Source organism: Miniopterus schreibersii (genome assembly GCF_964146895.1).
Source record: "Miniopterus schreibersii genome assembly, chromosome: 2".
NCBI lineage: Eukaryota > Metazoa > Chordata > Mammalia > Chiroptera > Miniopteridae > Miniopterus > Miniopterus schreibersii.
Window position 1 is genome coordinate 1,045,468 of NC_138102.1, and position 20,409 is coordinate 1,065,876.

Sequence of the window (20,409 nt, forward strand, 5' to 3'; positions counted from 1 at the left end):
TCTGGACTATGCCTAGGCATGAACGTGTCTTCCGGGGGTTCATGAGACAGCACTGAGGTAAGGCAAGGCTGTGCGACCTGCTCGGGGACCAGACACCCGAGGCTCCGTCACCTCGCCCGCCTCTTCCCACCGCCGGGCTCCTGGCCGGCTCCCTGCGCTCTCCCTCCCCCGGGACCGGACCGGGTGGCAGCTGAGACCTTCTGGTGCAAACCCCTCTGGGTGGTGACTGAGCAACGTCAGTGCCCCCGGGGATGGGGAACCTCGTCCTGAAAAGCAGCTTCTGGGGCGAACGTGTGTTCAATTGGTCAACAAAGTCTTTGACAGACACACGTCATCGACCACAGAGTGCCGGGGCCCATCAAGTTTTTACAGCAAGATTCAGATGCATTCCCCTAATTGAAATATGTACACGCGCTTATATATATTATACTTAAGTAACTGCAGGACTTCTCCCTTTTCTCTATCTTTTTGGAAATTTACAACATCTGCTCTGAAGCAACGTGTACATAAAGGCTTAATGATGACCCATGAAAGGTCTTTGGCAGTAACCGGGACCTCGGGTTCCGCTAATATAACTCCCACGACAGGGTGTAAATCTGTAAGCTGAAATTTTACTTATGTCTTCTATGTTTTGAAATAAAATGAGAATTCACAAAATGGTAATTGGAAATATAATAAATCAAGAGGGAAAGTGCAAGGGGGGGGACTAAGTGATTTTGAATGCCAATATGTGCCATTTCTCTATTTAATCAATATACTTACTGAGTACAAAACACACGTTTCACCTAATTTATCTTCTGTAATATGAAGTAATAATTTATCTATTTACGTAAACTCATTTCCAGGAATCTTTACTCGTCTATCATAACTACTTAACCAAATAAATTATATTCTAAATGACTAAATTTAAATTAATAGGACATCAGAACTCACATCTGAAGCTTTTTTCAAGAAAATTTGTCATTATATTGCATAATCTCCTTCTTGGATGTTTTTAGAAAAAAGGGTTTTCATCAACCACAGATTTTACATAGAGCCTCACCCGAAATGGAGAAAGGGTGTCGGCCAGGGAAGCGCTCGCTTTCCTTCACCACGCCTGGCTCCCGGCCGGGCTCACGCAGTGTCTGGGTGTCGAACCTCAGATGATGCCGCTCTGAGCGTCTCAGTTTGTTCAGTTACTGTGCTCACTGCGGCGTCTGTGACAGTTGTCAGGATTGAGGGGAGGAAGCAAGCGAAGCGCTCAGCACACTCCCAGCCGCCGGGCCCAACCCAGGGCCCAGAGAAAGGGCCTGACGGCTTGCTGGGGGCTGGGCACTGGGTCGGGCACTGAGGTTGCAGCAGACACAGAACAAACCAAATCCCTGCCGTCATCAGGCAGTTCACCAGCAGACACGCGAGCATCTCAGGCCAGGACATTCACAGAAAGGCAGAGGGCTCCGGGGTACCTGGAGAGGGCTTGCGGTGGGAGATGGGGGTCAGGGAGGAATTTGGGTGAGATGAAAACTGGTGAAGGCTGCAGGATGGAGACCCCCGGGCCTCTGGGAAACGTGTGCCGGGTGAAAGGAAAACAGGCCACGGGAGCCAAGTCGGAAACCTTCTTGGCATGTCCTGGGAACACGATTAGCACCCAGTCTACACTCGTTTCCAGGTCAATAGGATTTGACAGTGGTGTAAACATAAGCTTTATCATTTCCAATAACTTCATAAAAATAAAGAGGAAAAACATGGTTTTTCCCAAGTGAATTCAAGTAAAAACTATAGAACCTTAGGAGTCCACAAGCAACAACAGATCTCCCCCTCCCCCTGAATTTACTAGAATTAAAATAAAAGTTAAAAGTGGGTGTGTTTCTGTAAATCTCTGAGGTTACAGCTTCATGATAAAGTAATAAAGACATAACATATAATCTTAGAACGGACTCTAGGCCTCAAGTCTGGCAGAATAAGGAACCATCTTTCAGCTACAAATGGCCTTTTCACTGCTGTTTAAAGGGTCACTTCAGCCAGAACCCAGGGGTGGGGAGAGTGAACCACGAAGGCCTCGGTCAGTGACAAGCGAGGGTAGTTCTTAGCTAACCTGATCCAGAATCCACAGGTAATAACACCTTTGTTCTGTGACCCTCAGGGGATCTAACTGGCTTCCATGTGACCGCAGTTAGGATGGTGAGTGAAACTCCACTTTTCTCCAGGTGCCCTTTCAACTCAGCGAGCAGGGAAAATATTAAGACCGCAGATCAAAGTGTATGAGCACTAAAGGAAATTTATATGCACATGTCCCCTAAATATTGAAATGCCAGCTGGATCATTTTACTTAAAAAGAAAACTGTAACCTCTTCGTTTTTGTTTGCTTATTTTAAAAATTTACTGCCGGCCCGGCTGGGGTGGCTCAGTGGTTGAATATTGACCTATGAACCACAAGGTCACAGGTTCAGTTCCCGGGTTGTGGGCTCCATCCCCCGAGGGGGCAGCTGATTGATGTTTCTCATCTGTGTTTCTATCTCTCCTTCCCTCTCTCTCCCTCTCTAAAGTCAATAAAAACATATTTAAAAAATAATAAATAAACAAACAAACAAATAATAAATAAATAAAATTTACTGCCAGTTAAAGAGACTTACACGGTTTTAAACAGCTTGTCCCATTTGCCCTGAGAAACTCATGATGGCCGTTTTCCTAACCCTAAAAGATGTAGGCGTAATTTCCAACAAATTCACTCGTACGATTCCTGAGCTCTGACACCGGCTCCTCGGATTGCTAACAGGAGGAAAGGAAACGTCCCACCCTCACAGCTAATTAGCTAATGTGAGCGCTGGCCACCAACACCAGCGTCCAGATCGGACAGATCGCTTCAGATTCGGGCGATTTATCAAGCGCCCCTCAGATGCTCCTTCCGCAGCGGAGACGAAGTAATTACTTAGGAGTCAGAGACCCTTCGTGGAGAGGAGACCTGAGCCCCCGCCCTTGCTTAATTCACTGATCTGAAATCTTGTAACGAGCGTGGCGCTCACACCAGAGCATTTTATTGCCCTTGATCAATGGCTGGGCTTAGAATACGTGGCCGAGGAGACCGATGCGAGGGCTGCTCTAAAGGCTCAGCATGAACCTGGAAGAGCCACAGTGCTCTCCTTCCACAGTTTACTATGGAGAAAGCACAGAGAGGAGCCTGGACTTGGACCCGACCTTGGCCTACAGGGGCTACGATGGCTGAGTGAACATCCCCAGTCTGCGTGGGCAGCACTGACGCGCTGTTAAGTCTCACGTTACCCACAGGTCAGCTATCTGAAGCTATGTTTTTATAGAAATAGTTATAAAGGCTTCACTTTAAGTTTCTTTTTTAGCTCTTCTAAAATGAACGAATCAGTCACTGAAGCCAAGGAGACACTGCAAAGTCTGCTGAGGAATCTGAGAGGGAAGGCGGGTGGGTGGGTGGGTGGGCAGAGATTAGCCTAAGAACTTAGACACATATACGCAAAACCCACGGACACAGACAGCACTGTGGGGAAGGTCTGGGGGCAGATGCCTGGTGGAGGGGACCAATGTGGGGAGAAAGGGGACATCTGTCATACTTTCAACAATAAAGATGAATTTTAAAAAGTAATAAAATGAAGCCTGCTAATGATCGCAGACTCGGGGTTCCTAAATGTTGCCAACCTGGAAATCTTATGGGTTTTAATTGATGTTCTGCAGAGAGAGCGGCCAGCCCAGAGGTGGGTCATGACTCCCTGAGCTCATTTCTTCCTGCCCCCCGGGGGTGCTGACTGCTTTGCACAGTGAAGATGAGAGCCAGGAGCATGGGCGGAGCCCTCGGAGGTGACCACTGAGCACGCGGCCCATGGCTGGTCTGAGCCGAGACTTGCTCCGGGTATGAACTGCGCCCTGGATTTGCAGCCCACAGTGTGAGAGAGAGACTGGGAAACGCCTCCCTAGAATCTTTATATTGATCCTATGCTAAAATTATAGTATTTTTTGCAATACTGGGTTAAATAAAATATGCTATTAAAATTCATTCTACCCATTTCTTTTTAAATCTGGCTACGAGGTATTTCAGATGGAGATCTCCTCTCTGGGAGCAGCCCCAGGGCACTAACGCATCTGGCGTCCATCCGTGTGAGGAGCTGAGTGGGTCGTGTTGCCTGTGATCACTGGGTGTCACACAGCGACACGCTTTCAGGGATGTTCTGCTGGCCCTGAGGAAGCAGCGGCCACCTGTGAGGTCAGAGAAGGGTAACGGAGGGCTGAGGCGGGGGACAGTCTCTTACTTCGCGGTGCTACTGACAGACGGGCCGTGTTCAGTCTGGGACAGGGGGCATTTGTGCACACGCAGCTCCAGGTTTGTTTTCATGCGTGTGGCTCACAGCTGCAGTCCTGTGCTGGCACAACGCGCAGGGACCCAAGCCGGGCCCGACGGCCTGACGCACCTGCTCCCTCTGCTCCTGAGGCCTCGGAGGGCACAGGGGGTAAAACAGCCGGGACACGTCTTCAGGGACACGTCCGGCCTCTCCCTGCAGAGCGCGCCCCCCGCAGGGGCTGCCGTTTCCCCTAATTGTGCCCCTTCCGTAGAAGCGGGGCTGCTCGCTGTCTCCTCCACCGCCCGCGGTGAAGATTCCACTCCCAGGCTTCACGGAAAGGCAGCCGTCGCCTGGCTGGGTTCGCCGATGGGGTGGAGCGGCGGGGCGGGCGAGGCGGCCTGGAGGCTCCTGAGGGTACGGCCCCCACGCCAACCTGCTCCTCCTGCCGCCTCCACCCTCCTCCCTGGGGTGTGGCGGCACCTGGGACCACGGGTGAGGCCCGGACACGGGGTGACAGGGCGGCGGGGGTGAGGACAGCTTCGTCCCCACACAGAGCCCCCGTCCGCCCGCACTGCCTGGCCCCGAAGCCCTTCAGCAGGGAGAAACCTTTTCCATTGGGCTTAAGCTCCTCTCGGGCTTGGATTTTTATCACATAATTTTTATTACCTAATTCTAAAGAGTTTATCTCAGAGTCTTCTGTTAAGGAGGCTTCAGGATTTATGCTTAATTTTTATGGTCTAATGTTTTACTGTTGCAAATGTGCTCAAATATACATTTTGTTAAAACTTTAAAACACTGCTTGTTATGGTTCCCGAGGCAGTCAGCTCTAGTGAAGGCACATGGGTCCGATAAATGCTTCTTGCGAGAAGACACTGTCTTAAGATTTACTTCCAGCTATGGCTGCTCGTTATTTCAGAAATTTAAAAGCAATACATTGAGCAAGAACCAAGGGATTTGTCCCTGGAAACGAAGGGGCCTCCAGTTTAAGGAAAACAAGAGACTCCCGGCTGGGAGGGGAAAGAAGACAAATACGCTGACCCTCTGGTTTTGGACACGAAAGACACGTCGGAGTGGCCGTGGGACTTTCAAGGGCACCAAATGAAGCAGGCCACACAGCAAAGGCCTCACGGGAGAGCTTTCGTCTTCAACACTATGACCGTGGGACAGGAATGTAGGAGAGCAGGGCGTGGACAGACGCCTCCTCTAATTACCTCCAGGGGCAGGAGCCTGGGGCTGAGCAGGACGGAGGGAGGAGACGAGCCCTTGGCCAGGAGGGAGCAGCTGTCTGCTAGGCTGTCTGTGAAGAGATAAGCCCCTGAGGGCTGGAGGCCCAGTCTGGTTATAACTTGGGCCGGGCACTGAGAAAGCGTCTGAGTGTGAGATGAGATTCAGGGCAACGAAGGGAAAAGTCATGGATTAATAAATCAGATGAGAATCCAATGATACCCTATGCACACATTTCCTTTATGTTACTGTAACAATTTAAAACAGATGTACATTTACCAGCTGTGTCCAGTCTCGCCTTTAAAGTAATGACATATGTTGCAGGGATACAAGAGCAGGAAGCGCGGTAAAGAATAAAAGTGTATTACTTTCCTTAGGGGAACTCCAGCATCTGTGACACGGCCTCATTTATGACTGGGAGCATTGAATATTACCAACACTTGGTAGGAACATAAATTTTCCTGCAGTTCCTTTGAAACCTAATAATGTCACATTTTAGTATGACACAGTATACAAAGTAGCCATTCACATTGGCTTGACTGGAGATTGGTGTTTCTCTGTGAAGATCTCCATGTCCTAGGAACACTCACCTGCACTGGACCACCCACCTGCAGCCCAACCACCCACCTGTACTGGACCACCCACCTGCAGCCCAAACACCCACCTGCACTGGGCCACCCACCTGCAGCCCAACCATCCACCTGCACTGGACCACCCACCTGCAGCCCAACCACCCACCTGTAGCCTGACCACACTCTGCTCTACCCTCTGTGCCCAGAGATGCTGCATCACTCTCTGCTCTACATGCTCAAAGCCACAGGTGGGTACAGGTAAGGGGTCCACTAGGGGAAATTCTGCAACACTATTTTTACCTTAGATGAAGCCAGCAATGTATTTGGTAACTACTCTGCTTTGCAAGATTTAACCTACATTGTTTAAAAATGTATAAGTCTATTCACCCAAAATAGACCATAAGGAAAGACTTATAATATACGAAACCGGCCTTTTACTCCTGATCAACTTAGTGCTACTTTTTTCTTATCTCAAAACTATCAATTTGCATAAGTTATTTTATTGCCAAAATGCAAAGCAAAACAAAACAAAAATATCTTAGTTTTCTTTGGATTTTGTTAATTTTTCCACATTAAACAGCCCTTGGTTTCCTGTTCGGCTCCCCACAGTTCTGCAGGACGGGTCACAGGCTCCACACAGGGACAATGCAATACTGTCCCTTCTCTGAAAGCAGGACGGTGCCACGCTTTGTCCCACTAACTATGTCAGAGGTCAGTTTAAGATAATTTATTAATGAAATATTAGCCTGGGCTCCTGCTAACAAAACCTATTTCACTGATATGGTTATCAGTGGGGAGCTCTCCGTGTCCCCACCTGCAGCTGGTGGAAGTGGGCTTCTTGTGATGTCACGAGAAAAAGAATTTTCTGAAACTCTCATGGGACAATGAGTGATGTTTATTTGCATGTAATTAAACATGCAAATAAAGGGGTTTCTAAGGCCCCCTCTCCCTCCATCCAGCCATGGAAGAAGTGAAGCTGGGGCTTCATCCGATCTAGGATTAAAGCCATTGCCCAGAGCTTCCGCTCCACGTTGAAGCACAGTCCAGTCCAGCACCAGGCTGGCCTAGCTTGTGTTCCCAGCTGCAGTCCATGGGTCCACTGCATGGGGGGTCCACATAGCCACATGGCTGTGAAGGGAACACAGGCAGGAGCAAAGCTAGAGGAACAAAAGAGGACCCAGAGAGCAAGAACTCCTTCATCCAGGGGTTTCAACCCCCTAAGATTTCCCAAGCTTGCAGTGGCCCCTGCTTTCTGGCCAATGATCTCTGTTCCAAGGTTTGATGGACAGCCACCTTCCCTATGTGACCCCAAGTTTACTGTGCATGTGCCCATCCCCCCCTTTGGTGGACCCCTTCCTCCAGTGATTTGCAGGGAACAGCCTGGTGGTTCCCTGGGGAGTGTGAAATTACAGCTTCCTGGTGAAGCTGCCCGGAGGACCATGCTTACGATGCCTGGCCTCCCTTTAGCTCCTTTCCTATTATGAATAACTAGCTAATTACATGGTAACAATATCACAACCCAGGAGTCAGCTTCACAGCCATTGAAGGTGGTAACTTTTACGTGAACAGGGATCTGGTTATGTAACATTTTCATACATATGCAGACCGTGTATATAAATATAGACAGATAGCTGAGGGCCGTTACATTGAGCGTGTGTGAGTGTGAGTAACTCGATTTGCTCATATCTTTTCTGAATTTTAAAACCACAAGTATCTTTGAAAATGTTGGCCTCCTAACAAATTTCAAGGAAATCTTTCTTTTACCCACATTGCTGTGCACATGCACTGTTACCAAATTCTGCTCTGTCTCTGCACAAGGCTTTGTGCTTAAGTCTCACTGTGGATTCAGAAAAACATGTGAACCCTAAAGATAGAGGGAATCTAGGCGATGACCCACCGCGCGGTCCTCACCTCGGCAAATCGGCCGGTGGTCGCTCCAGGCAGCCAGCGTCTCGGTGACCCGCTGGCAGGTGATGCTCTTGGACCCCTGGAGCACGTAGTTGTCCTCGCAGGAGAACTGCACATTGGCTCCAACCCTGAGCAAGTATAAAACACAAAGGACCCCCATTATTCATGGAAGACTTCTTAAAAAAATCATCACAGGGCTGCTACTGTGTCATGCTGTTAAAACGATATTAAACCTTTAGCAATCCAGTCGAGGTCACCCACAGATTCCCCGTCATGTAGCACAGAATACAGTCAAGAGACCTGGGTTCAAATTTCTGCTCTGCCAGCTTCGTAGCTAAATACACACATGGAACTTAATGCATCCTCTCTAAAATACGTAAGCTAGCAAAGGAGGCCTGCGTGTTGTGGCTGAAGTGAGAAAATGGGAAAGAACCGTGTATCCCAAAGACAAAACCAAGTTGGATGTCAGTCCATGTGAACAGATATCTCACAGGAACAGGGACTGAAAAAGTCCAGGTTGCGAAAAGTCTCAGTACAAGAAAGACACAAGCTGAATAATTCTACTCCTGTGAGGTCTGTAAAATGCCAACTTCACACAATCAGAGCCCAGATAGTGGCTGCCGGGGCCGGGGCCGGGGCCGGGGTGGGGTGGGGTGGGGGGTGATTAGTGAGCAGGCCTGAGGTTTAAGGTGAGTTGGTTCCAGAGATCCAGGCACACAGTGTACCTACTGTCAACACTTCAGAGTTTTTAAGAAGATAAATCTCATGTCAAGTGTCCTTATTGTAGTAGAACTGAAAACACTTGCTCCAAATAAAAAGGAAATAAAAGGAAATTTCTCAGTAAATAATCTACATTATTATAAACATTAATTATACTGAGAGGAAGGCCAGTGACGTCCTGTCTCAGAAACGCATCTCACAGGAAAGCGTCATTGGCTGGAGAAAGAAGGGATCCATCAGCCTCGCGTGAGGTGAACGGGGCTCTGGCTGCAGAGCTGCACCTGACACCTGGAGCTCCAGGTTACAACACTAACACAACGTTGCTGCAGAATCAAGTTTAACAGGTGTGCACGCAAATGGGAGAGGCCTCCTCAGGCCCGAACGCACCCAGGAAGGGCTTCCCAGCTGGGCGTCTGCCAGGACCTGAGAGGTGTCTCACTGTGGACAAGCGGTGGCTCCAGAAGGAATTTCCACGTGTGTCTCCGGTTGGACAAGCCATGAGGTCGAGGTTGACAAAAAAGGGAGTGAGAGGCAGCCTCCAGGGGAAAAGATGCAGAGTTGCTGCACCATGAATAAAGTTAATAAAAGATCAAGGACAGGGGAATAAACACGCGTTTCCTCTCCTGCTTGTGTAAAATTCTCTTCTGCAGCCTCGGAATGAGTATCACTGCATGTGAGCCCTGGTTTCCCCGCCACACCCGGAACGAGGGAGCACGTGGGTGAGGGTGTGGGACAGGCGGGGCCCCAGAGCTGTGCGTGGGCACCCGGGGCTCAAGCAGACTTGCTCCCCTTTCCCACCTATGACCTCATGGAGAAGCTCGGTGTCTTGGGGTGCAGCCGGCAGCCTCTACAGAGAAGAAATGGCAGCGTGGAGTCTAAGACTGAGAAGGCCCAGCCCCTGGTCCCTGAGCGACACAGCAGGTCACCCCTAAGAGCTCATGCCCCCTGGATGCTGGCTGCCCTGACTGGCAGAGCGGCAGCACACGCCTTGGAGACATCCTGGGGACACAGCTCCCTGAGGATGCACGCGGTGTATCATTCACCTTGACGTCCCTCAGCCTCTAGCACAGGGGGTCGAGCTGTGCTCTCCCTGCCATAGTCATGTGTGGACAACCCAGGGACAAAGGCACAGACTCAGGTCATATCCTAAAAGAGCAACCAGCTGGCCCTGAGGGGAGGCTGCAGAGAGCAGACACCCAGCAGCAGGAGCAGAAGGACACCTGTCCATGGCCTTCGGTGCATCTCTGTGATCACTTCAAAATCTGCTGTGGTAGAAAACCTCACGGATTCGCCAATAAGTCAGTCCTCATTCCACCCAGAAAGGAGCTCTGATACTTAACTGATTGGTCTCCATTGATGGAAAGACGTGGTCTTGATAATGCGACTGACAGGCTACAATACCACCTGCATGGAACTGTCTGCTCGGGGACTGCAGGGCTTGCTCAGCACCCTGGACAGCGCCACCATCTCAGAGACAGGGTGCCACCCCAGGGACCACGGAAATGCCTGTTACCCTTTTGATTTTTGCACATAATGTGTCATTTCTGAGTCATTTTTTCTTTTGATAGGGACAATTTTTAAACTCATCTCTCCAAGTCTTAGGGCAATTTAGCACCACTAAAAAATGTGTTAGGGAGTCGATGGAGCTCTCTAGCCTAAGGGAAGGAAAGAGGCTCATTTTTCATGTAACTTTCAGATACTGGGTGTTAGCAACAGCACAGCAAAGACCCCCGACAGCAGGCCCAACGGGAGGTGCGTCCACGTGTGAGCAGTGGTGATGATCCTGAAAGGGGCGGCCAGTGACCAGCCTTCTCCAAAGTGCAGCCAGCTCTCAGAAGCTCAGCCTTTACAAAAACGTGAGAATTTTCCTGTGAAGAAATTTGATTTAAATCTTCTGAGTGTGTGACAAATCCACGGGAATCCGCTGTCTACAAAGAGCAGGATAAAGCAAAAGAATGGCATCCTCATAGTCAGTCCCCTATTTATACAGAGGCAGAGGCTGTCCACACGATGACACGTGACACAGTGTGTGAAGGGACAGGCAGGCAGCAGGGAGGGGACCCCGGTGGAGCAGGATCGGAATCTGGTTGGAAGGACTGGTCACCTCGGGGGCAGGCCCTTCCCCAAGTCCTTGGGTCCTCCTCCTGAAATCAGAGGGGAACCCCCCACCCCCTCCTGACCATCTCCCCGTGTCTGGAGGTCAGTGGCCTGCTGACCATTCTCTATCAGAGATTAGGAAGCCCAAGGCCACCCTGCAGACTCTGGGCCAGGAGGTGTTTTACCGACTGTTCTCTCCCCTCTGCCGCTTGGTGAGAAACCAGGGAGGAGGTGCTGGAGGCGGAGGGGGGAGGGGAGGAGAGCTGCAGCCTCCAGACGGCCCTGCCTCCCTCCTGCACTCGAGCAGGTCCAGAGCGCAGGACAGACCACCAACAACACCAGTTTCATTTGATGACCAGGCCCAAGGGAGGGGACATGTGTTATCAATCCCTCACTCAGAGAAGACTGAGCGAGGGCCCGCGATGAGTTTGCACTCCGGTGCCTTCACAGATGAGAAAAGCAGGACTCAGGTCACCTGCTCAAGATCACACACTGCATGGACTCAGAGTGTCTTTGTTTTTACTCTGAAACTCATCACTTAAATCTGGGATGAACCAGTAAGCATTTGTAAATACACAGAGGCTGCAGAGCAAATGATTTTTCCGGTGCAATCTTCAGTGGACACAGTGCAAAACCTTCCAACATTCTGATGCATCCTCTACTCGCAACAAACTAACTGACTGACCATCTCCGATCAGGCCGAGGAGGGAAACCCCAGCCAGATACAATTGTAGCAACAACGGGGAACATGGGTGGGAGAGCAGAACCCCCAGGTCGCTCAGCATCAAAGAAGTAGTCTGGATACGGTCACACTGTAACAGTGTTCCCACCCCAGGTCAGAGCATGCACACGTGCATGCACACACACAAGCACACACACACATGCATGCACACACGTGGTCATAGACTATCCAATCCAGACATGAACTCTGACATCATAAGTCCTCATAAGGCCCCTTAGAGATGACTATAGGCCCCTTAGAGACGTCTTTTCCCAAATGCAACTGCTTCTGAGTAGTGGTACCCACCCACCTCTGATATCTTATCCTGAATGACATAAACCAGGCATCCAATGGGAGTCAACCTTGTCTGTACACTAGAATTGCATGGGTGCTAAAAACCCTGATATTGAGGTCCCCTAGGAATCAGATTCTGAGAGACAGAAAGTAAAATCCTGCCTGTCAGGAGACGTGGGGAGGGGGTGGAAGGTATTACTTCGTGGGGATGAGTTTTAGTTTTGGGAAATGAAATAGTATGGAGATGGATGGTTGGTGACGGTGCTTAAAGCCACAGAACTGTGCACTTAAATATGGTTAAGACGGTAAATTTTATATGTTTTTTACCATGATTAAAAGTTTATTTAAAAATCCTAGTTCTGGGTCCATATTCCTGACCAATTAAATCAGACTCCTTGGGGTAGTTAGAGTGTGTCTGATGACAAGATTGAGAGCCGCTCGGACAGTCAGACCACTGTCCACCTCGCGCAGACCCGGGAACACTAACTCGCCTTTTAGTGTCTTCAACACGTTTTGAATGGAGGTACACAGGGCAAGAGCCTGAGTAATCTGAGGTCCCGAGGAGTTCTTAAAGGAATTGGGAACGTTGCGGAGTAGAGAGGGTGGCCCCAAAGCAGATGCATGGGTGAAATGTTCAGTGTTCACCACACTGATGTCCTTTAAGCCGGCACCTCTTTCGCACATCGGAGACGATGGCCTCACAGGCTTCCTCCAGCCCCGAGGTCGCTGGTGCCGACCAGCATCGCAGATGTTTGGAGGATCTTACTCTAAAATAGACCATGGCGTAGTCACGGCCAAGAGACAAGGAGCTTCGACGCTCCGACGGCCCTCAGAAACCCCATCTGCCCTTTTACAGATGAAGACACCAGGAGACAGGGAGACGCAAACGCAAACACACCAACAGTCAGCTAGTCCCTGCGATGATAAAGCCTCGTGGTACAGGGAGCTAACAAGTTCCTTTACTATTTTTTGTATTTTTAAACTAACAAATTAATGTATGCTCAAATAACAATGAGCTATTCTCCCAGCAAAATATTTAAGTATTTTATTTTCATGAAAATTTACTATGACAGAAATGGTAGAGACGGAAGAGAGAGGGGGAGTGTTCTACGAGGTCTACCTGGTGGATTCTCTGTAGAAACAGCCTTTGCTAGAAAAGAGATCTGAAACGGTCACTGTGCCCTTTCTCAAAAGACACAGAGGCTTCAGAGTGTGAGCAGGGAAATATGAAGCGGCTCTTAAAACACAATGGTCCCCGTGAAGAGCAGTGATCAGGGTATTTTCCTAGACTCCCGCAGTGTCTTGGTGACCGAATCGCCTGTAGAAAGCCACATGCCTGCCTGCGTTCTGCAAGGACACAGCAGAGCGAGCGTTTCTCAGGATTTGTTTTCAGCTCAGCGCCGTGGGGCAGGGCAGGGGCTCTGCTGTTGCGAATTCCCCCGCGGGGGCTGAGGAAGGTGGGCGCGCACCGACCCCCTCACGGATGAGGGCCCGGAGGCGGCGCCAGGTCCCAGGCTGTCTGCCTTCCGCTCATTTCCTCGCGTGCACACGAGTTGTGGAGAAACTGTCTACAGACCAACACTGTTTCCGGAGACAAAGCAACGTTGGGTCTCCAAAAACCCAGGGCCGTTCTCTGTTCTCTGTTCCCTCTGGAGACTGAGGGAAAGGGACCAGGTCACACGGAGGGAACGTTTTCCAACGAGACCCCTAGCTTGATCGCTTTTAAAACCCTCCATTCTTCCCAGTACAGTGTCCAGATTTTGCTTATAAACAAAACCTCAATTATTGATTTAATTCCAATTTTAAAATAATTAACTTATATCACCGATCTTTCCCCGCTTCACTGAGGAGCTATAATGGAAACGCAGTGTCCTGTGACCTCAAGGGAGCCCTGCGATGACCTGATGTGCGTCTCTTTCATGACATGATGACCTCGGCAAGGCCGACATCACCGCCATCTCTTCACAGTTGCGTGTTTTGTGGTGACAACTTCTTAAATCTCCTCCCTTAGGAACGTTGAAGTAGACAGGACAATATTGTTGGCTATAGTCACCATGCTGTACATCACGTCCCCAGAATTTGATTCCTTTTGTTAGTGTTTTTATCTGATGGAAAGAAGCAGGCTGCACAATTCAATAATCTCTCAGGAACAGTGATCATGAGCCTACATCCTCCTCTTGCTGTTAAGGTTAGTGGGGTTCACACAGACCCCATAGCCAACAGTCGGGGCCGGGGCCGGGGCCCAACACAGAATTTACAGGCTCTGCAGGGAAGTTCTCCTCTCGGGAAATTTACCTACACATCAGCATTCTGCACATCGAGCCAACATGTATCATTGCCTCATAATATGAGATATAAATGCATTTCTTACATAAAAGGGAACATGAATGATTTTACCAATATTTACTGAACACTGCCTGTGAACGGAGGAGTGTGCTCAGGCGTTGGGAATACAATAATGAAGAGAGTCAAGTACGTTCTTCCCAGCCGGTGTGGCTCAGTGGTTGACCGTCCACCTATGAACCAGGAGGCCAGGGTTCGATTCCCAGTCAGGGCACATGCCCGGGCTGTGGCTCGATCCCCAGTGGGGGGCGTGCAGGAGGCAGCCGATCAGTGATGTTTCTCTCTCATGGATGTTTCTCTCTCTCTCTCCCTCTCCCTTCCTATCTCTAAAAGTCAATAAAAACATATTATTATTTATTTTTACTTTTTAAAATATGTCTTTATTGACTTCAGAGAGAGGAAGGGAGAGGGAGAGAGAGAGAGAAACATCAGTGATGAGAGAGTCATTGATCGGCTGCAGCCCGCAGCCCGGGCCTGTGCCCTGACCTGAATCGAACCCCCATCTCCTGGATCCTAGGAGGGCGCTCAACCGCTAAGCCACGCCCGGCCGGGCAAAAAACATATTTTTTAAAAAAGTTCGTTCCTTACGGAGCTTGAGCTCTTATGGGGAGAGAGATAATACACATGCATGCGTGTCTTAAATTAAAATCACAGCAGACACATATGTAGCTGGGGACGGTGTCCCCCCCCCCCCCACCGTTAGGAAGAAAAGTAAAGCGAGGGAAGCAAGGGTGCGGTGAGCGAGGCCCTCAGGGAGCGCGGTCGGGGAGCCCCGGAGCGCAGCCCGGGAGGGACAGGCGGTGGGCCTGCTGAGGTCGGGGCGTCCACGCCCGCGGGTGATTACACCCCTCGGCAGTCCTGAGAGGACGCAGGGTATCAGCGCGTCCTGGGAAACGCGATCCAACAGGCACAGCACAGAGGAGAGCCGAGGGGCACGGCATGAAACGGAACCGCGATGCCAGGGACGCACCCGCTCGGCTTGAAGGATAATTGAATTTTCCATTATAGCAATTTAGAAAAAGTAGGGAGCAGGACGAAAATTCAATAAACCAAGAAGACAGGCGGGCGCGCAGGACCGCGACGAGCGCAGGTCCCCGGGCGCCTCTCCCTCCGCTGGCCGCGCGGACCAGGCGCCGCCTCCCCGCCTCCGCCGCACAGAATGAAGCTGCTACAATGTATCGGGTTTCTCCGCATCTGTATCGGGCTTCTCCGCATCTGTATCGGGCTTCTCCGCATCTGTGTCGGGCTTCTCCGCATCTGTATCGGGTTTCTCCGCATCTGTATCGGGCTTCTTCGCATCTGTATCGGGTTTCTCCGCATCTGTATCGGGCTTCTCCGCATCTGTGTCGGGCTTCTCCGCATCTGTATCGGGCTTCTCCGCATCTGTATCGGGCTTCTCCGCATCTGTGTCGGGCTTCTCCGCATCTGTATCGGGCTTCTCCGCATCTGTGTCGGGTTCCTCCGCATCTGTATCGGGTTTCTTCGCATCTGTATCGGGTTTCTCCGCATCTGTATCGGGCTTCTCCGCATCTGTGTCGGGCTTCTCCGCATCTGTATCGGGCTTCTCCGCATCTGTGTCGGGTTCCTCCGCATCTGTGTCGGGTTCCTCCGCATCTGTATCGGGTTTCTCCGCATCTGTATCGGGCTTCTCCGCATCTGTGTCGGGTTTCTCCGCATCTGTATCGGGTTCCTCCGCATCTGTATCGGGTTTCTCCGCATCTGTATCGGGCTTCTCCGCATCTGTGTCGGGTTTCTCCGCATCTGTATCGGGTTTCTCCGCATCTGTGTCGGGCTTCTCCGCATCTGTATCGGGCTTCTCCGCATCTGTGTCGGGCTTCTCCGCATCTGTATCGGGTTTCTCCGCATCTGTGTCGGGCTTCTCCGCATCTGTGTCGGGCTTCTCCGCATCTGTGTCGGGCTTCTCCGCATCTGTGTCGGGTTCCTCCGCATCTGTGTCGGGTTCCTCCGCATCTGTATCGGGCTTCTCCGCATCTGTATCGGGCTTCTCCGCATCTGTATCGGGCTTCTCCGCATCTGTGTCGGGTTCCTCCGCATCTGTATCGGGTTCCTCCGCATCTGTATCGGGCTTCTCCGCATCTGTGTCGGGTTCCTCCGCATCTGTATCGGGCTTCTCCGCATCTGTGTCGGGTTTCTCCGCATCTGTATCGGGCTTCTCCGCATCTGTATCGGGCTTCTCCGCATCTGTATCGGGCTTCTCCGCATCTGTATCGGGCTTCTCCGCATCTGTATCGGGTTTCTCCGCATCTGTATCGGGTTTCTCCGCATCGCGTGAGGGGCAGCTCAGGGCGGCAACAATGAAGAGCGATTCTTCAGGAAGATAAACAAGTTTACTTTCCGGGGTTACACTGTTTGTAAGCGCAGCTCTTTACATTTTCACATAAGGAGAGGCGGGGGCTCCGCTGTCCCTGAGACCGGCCCACGGAGGGGACCTGTGAAGCTCCTGCAGCAGCATCTCCACAGGGACAAGTGACACGATCCTCGCGTTGCCAGGAGAGGCAGGGAAGTGGGTGTGGGATCCGTAGACGCCGCGCGCAGCCGTTTATTAAAAGCCTCGGGTTACGACTGGTTTCTGCTTCCCATCGGCTATGCATTTGTTCCTCACGTGCCTCAGTTTCTCCTTCCAGCTGACTACACATCGTTCCACGGGACGCCCCTTAGCTTCGTAAAGTGTATTTATTTACGTGAGGTCCCTTGGAGAAGAGAGCGAGTGCTGAGCCACCAGAACAGCAGCCACCGGCTCGAGTGGTGAGATAGAAATACCAATAATAAGACCACAGATTTAATTTTGAAGTCGTGACCACCGCTCTTCTCACTCCCAAACCCCCTTGGCGGCGAAGGTCACATTCTAAGAAAAGTTGATAATGTTTCCCGACCAAGGTGATTAACGGAATTGGGTTAGCAGGGAGCTAATGAGGCTGTGATCCTGTGTCTCCAGGGACAGGCCTGTCAGCTCCAATTTAACACAATCAACAGAGGGATGTTCCTACCATGTGCTGGGCACAGTAATAAAAATGAAATCAGTGAAGCCTCATGATCCTACTTGATAGAACCATAACTTTGACGTAAACGCCTGTTTCCATCGCTCAGTAGGGCTCTAAGGTGACAGGTGAACCCATGGCACCAGCTCAGGTCCTGGAAAAGCTGGAGGAGAGACAGTGAGGTGCGGGGAGGGCTCCTCTTTCTCAGGAGAGGCCCCTGTGGGAGGGAGGGCAGGGGTGGCGAGGCCCCTTCTCATACAGTACAAATCTGGGGGAACTCTCCTCTTGTGAGGCTCCCCTGAGCTCCACCCTTCTTTCCCCAGCAGCCCGCCCCCCGGAAGGTGGGACAGCTGAGAACAGCTGCCAGGGGCAGGCAGGGGAGGCAGGAGGGGCGACAGTTCCCGACACCGAGGGCAGCAGCGGCCACCCTGAAGCCGGAGAGGTTCAGGACGGTGGTGGGGCTCCCAGGAACCCAGGATTGGGGCTCACGGGGCTCTGCCATGGAGGTGCGGGGGCCGCAGAGGTTTGCAGTTGTGAGTACACAGTGAGAAGCCCGCGTTTTAGAGAAATCAGGGAAGTCTCTGAATTCAATTTCAGCATCTATTACATGCAGTAAAGAATTTTTAAAGAATAGATCTTAGGAGTCTATAACTTGTGAGTATATATACATACATATATATATATATAAGTATACATAACTTAAATGTTATATACACTTAACACACACACGTGTGTTTATATATATGCACATATATGTATATATCTTATTATACAGAATGGAGCAAAAATAGGTTATAGTTGTTCCTAAGGAAAACAATACAATTAATAATAATACAAGAACCACCTCTGTTTTGTGTACTCACAACTGCAGACCTACTTCTGCCCCACTTGTATATGCTTAACACGAGAATCTACAGCGTGTACACGATCTATATTCTGTATAAAGAGCCTGTAACGCCTGTGGTGTGGGGCAGGCTGCTGGCCCGTGCGGATCCTTAGTACAAATCAGCCTGTTCTTTCCCTCCCAGAAACCAGTGGGGAGGAGGAGCGCCCCCTGCTGGGCATGGGCCGCCCATGCGAGGTGCTGGCTCCAGCCAGACCTGATTCCTCCCATGGCTACGTTGGGGTGTCCACCCTGCGCACCCCATCCAGGGGTCCTGCATGGCAGGTGTGAAAAATTGACACACAATAATTTTCTTATTATAAACTACTTACATCAACAGGGGCTTTGAGGTCAAGAAGATCTGATTTCAAATCTAAGTCACCATTTCAACAGCTCTATTTGCAAAACTAGAGACCCTCACCTCTGCCTGTATCTAGAGTGCTTGTCCCACTAGCACAGGGAACAGAAGACGGGTAGATGCCAGCGTCCCCCCACAGAGCCCCCTCTCCACTGCAGCGCCAGCCCTTCATCGCTGGCATCGGGATGTTTCTATCAGTCTGTTCCTAAATCTTTGGCTCTAATGAATATACTTTGATTTTTAGAGAGTGATCAGTGGTGAAGAAAAATGTCCCCAAATTTATCTGAATTCAAACAAGAAAGCTTTGCATTTTGGGCTTCATTGGTCTACAATTCTTTATAGATAATACTGAAGTTAATATTCAGAGCGTCTATGGAAAAGAAAATTTCCAAAAAACAAGAATAGTATAAATATAGTCAGATGAGGAATATTTTACCAACTTAATAATGTGAACTCTTTTCAAATAAAAACAGCCCTAAATTACCTAAAATTACAGAGCTATCTACAAATGAATTTTATCCACTCATCCTGACAATGTTGGTCATTAGTTTTGATTATAAGGATTTAGACAAAACTGAATTGCCTTTCATTAAAAACAGTCTCAAAAAGGCTTGAAACAACTAAGGATACCCTCCCTCTGCTTAAAACACCAGCATTTATAGTGAATTTATTACGTGATCGGCACATTCACGTGTCATTTCGCCCAGGGTCACCAGTTTCCTCACATGGCTGTGATCCTCTGGCTTCATATGAACACACACGGTTCCCACCGTCACGTGGGGGGAGGCAGTCGATACACAAACACGACCCTGCCCTTCTGACGTCCATGGTCATTACACAGTCCCAGACCACCGGTGGGAATGACATTGAGTTGTAATTTAACAGCAATAAAGTAAATATCTGAATAGCACGTTTCTTCCTTCATATGTTCTTTCTCCTTATAACTCCAACATTGATTTTTATTCTGGATGGAGTCAACTCCCTTTTCAAGTGCAGCTTCTCACAGTGTGGCCCATGGGGGTGGGCAGGGACTGAGACCTTCTCAGAGGGTGTGACATTTTTATAATAATACTAAGATGTTTCATGCTTTTGTCCAGTGTTTCCATGTCCACTAATGGTGTAAAAGCAACAGTGAGAAAAACTAATAGGGACCTAACACCCATCAAGGTGCTAACACCAAACACTAGCGAGTTTCCTGATACGACATATAGTGATACTAACAAATGGGACATTATTGCTGTTGTATTTTGAACTGTGTGAACATTGGAAAGAACTTGTGACTCAAGGAATCATTATTTGCCAATGACCCTCTCATGATGGTACAAAATCATGCAGGGATAAAGCATTAAGCCAAGAGCTAGCTGAACATATTCTCGTGTAAGGAAGTATAAAATGTTTACTGTTATGATTTCACTCCACATGGCAGGTAACATTTAAGAAGATATCATTTGGCCCGGCTGGTGTGTCTCAGTGGTTGAGCATCGACCCAAGAACCAGGAGGTCACAGTTGATTCCTGGTCGGGGCACATGCCCAGGTTGTGGGCTTGATCCCCTGTAGGGGGCGTGCAGGAGGCAGCCGATCAATGGCTCTCTCTCATCAATGATGTTTCTATCTCTTTCTCCCTCTCCCTTCCTCTCTCTGAGATCAATAAAAGCATATTTTTTTAAAAAGTAAAATATATCATTTGTCAATTTTTATGATAATATTAAATAAGAATAAGCTTAAATATTTGAAAAGGTCATTAAGATAGTCATTCCTTTTTCAACAGTATATGAATGCAGAATTAAAAAAAATATATTTTAATTAAAAAAAGCCCAGCAGTATAACAGATTGAATGTGAAAGCAGGTATAAGAGCCCATATGTAGTATTACCATACTAACAATAACCAAGAGAAACCTAGAGTGGCTATCCTAAAACAAGGCAACGTTGATTTCAGGGCAATGAATGTTTCCAAGAACAAAGAGGGTCACTTCGTAGTATCAAAGATACGAATTACTTAAAAAGA

General features: G+C 49.6%; 1 protein-coding gene across 1 annotated transcript in view; it reads right to left on the minus strand.

Annotated features, from left to right (window-relative positions):
* The window catches only part of CSMD1 (CUB and Sushi multiple domains 1), a 1,001,626-nt gene that overhangs the window by 237,175 nt on the left and 744,042 nt on the right, over window positions 1-20,409 (minus strand). Inside the window, exon 9 of the mRNA XM_081129106.1 lies at window positions 7,991-8,115. Coding sequence (XP_080985232.1) covers window positions 7,991-8,115 — 125 coding nt within the window. The remainder of the gene's footprint in view (window positions 1-7,990; window positions 8,116-20,409) is intronic.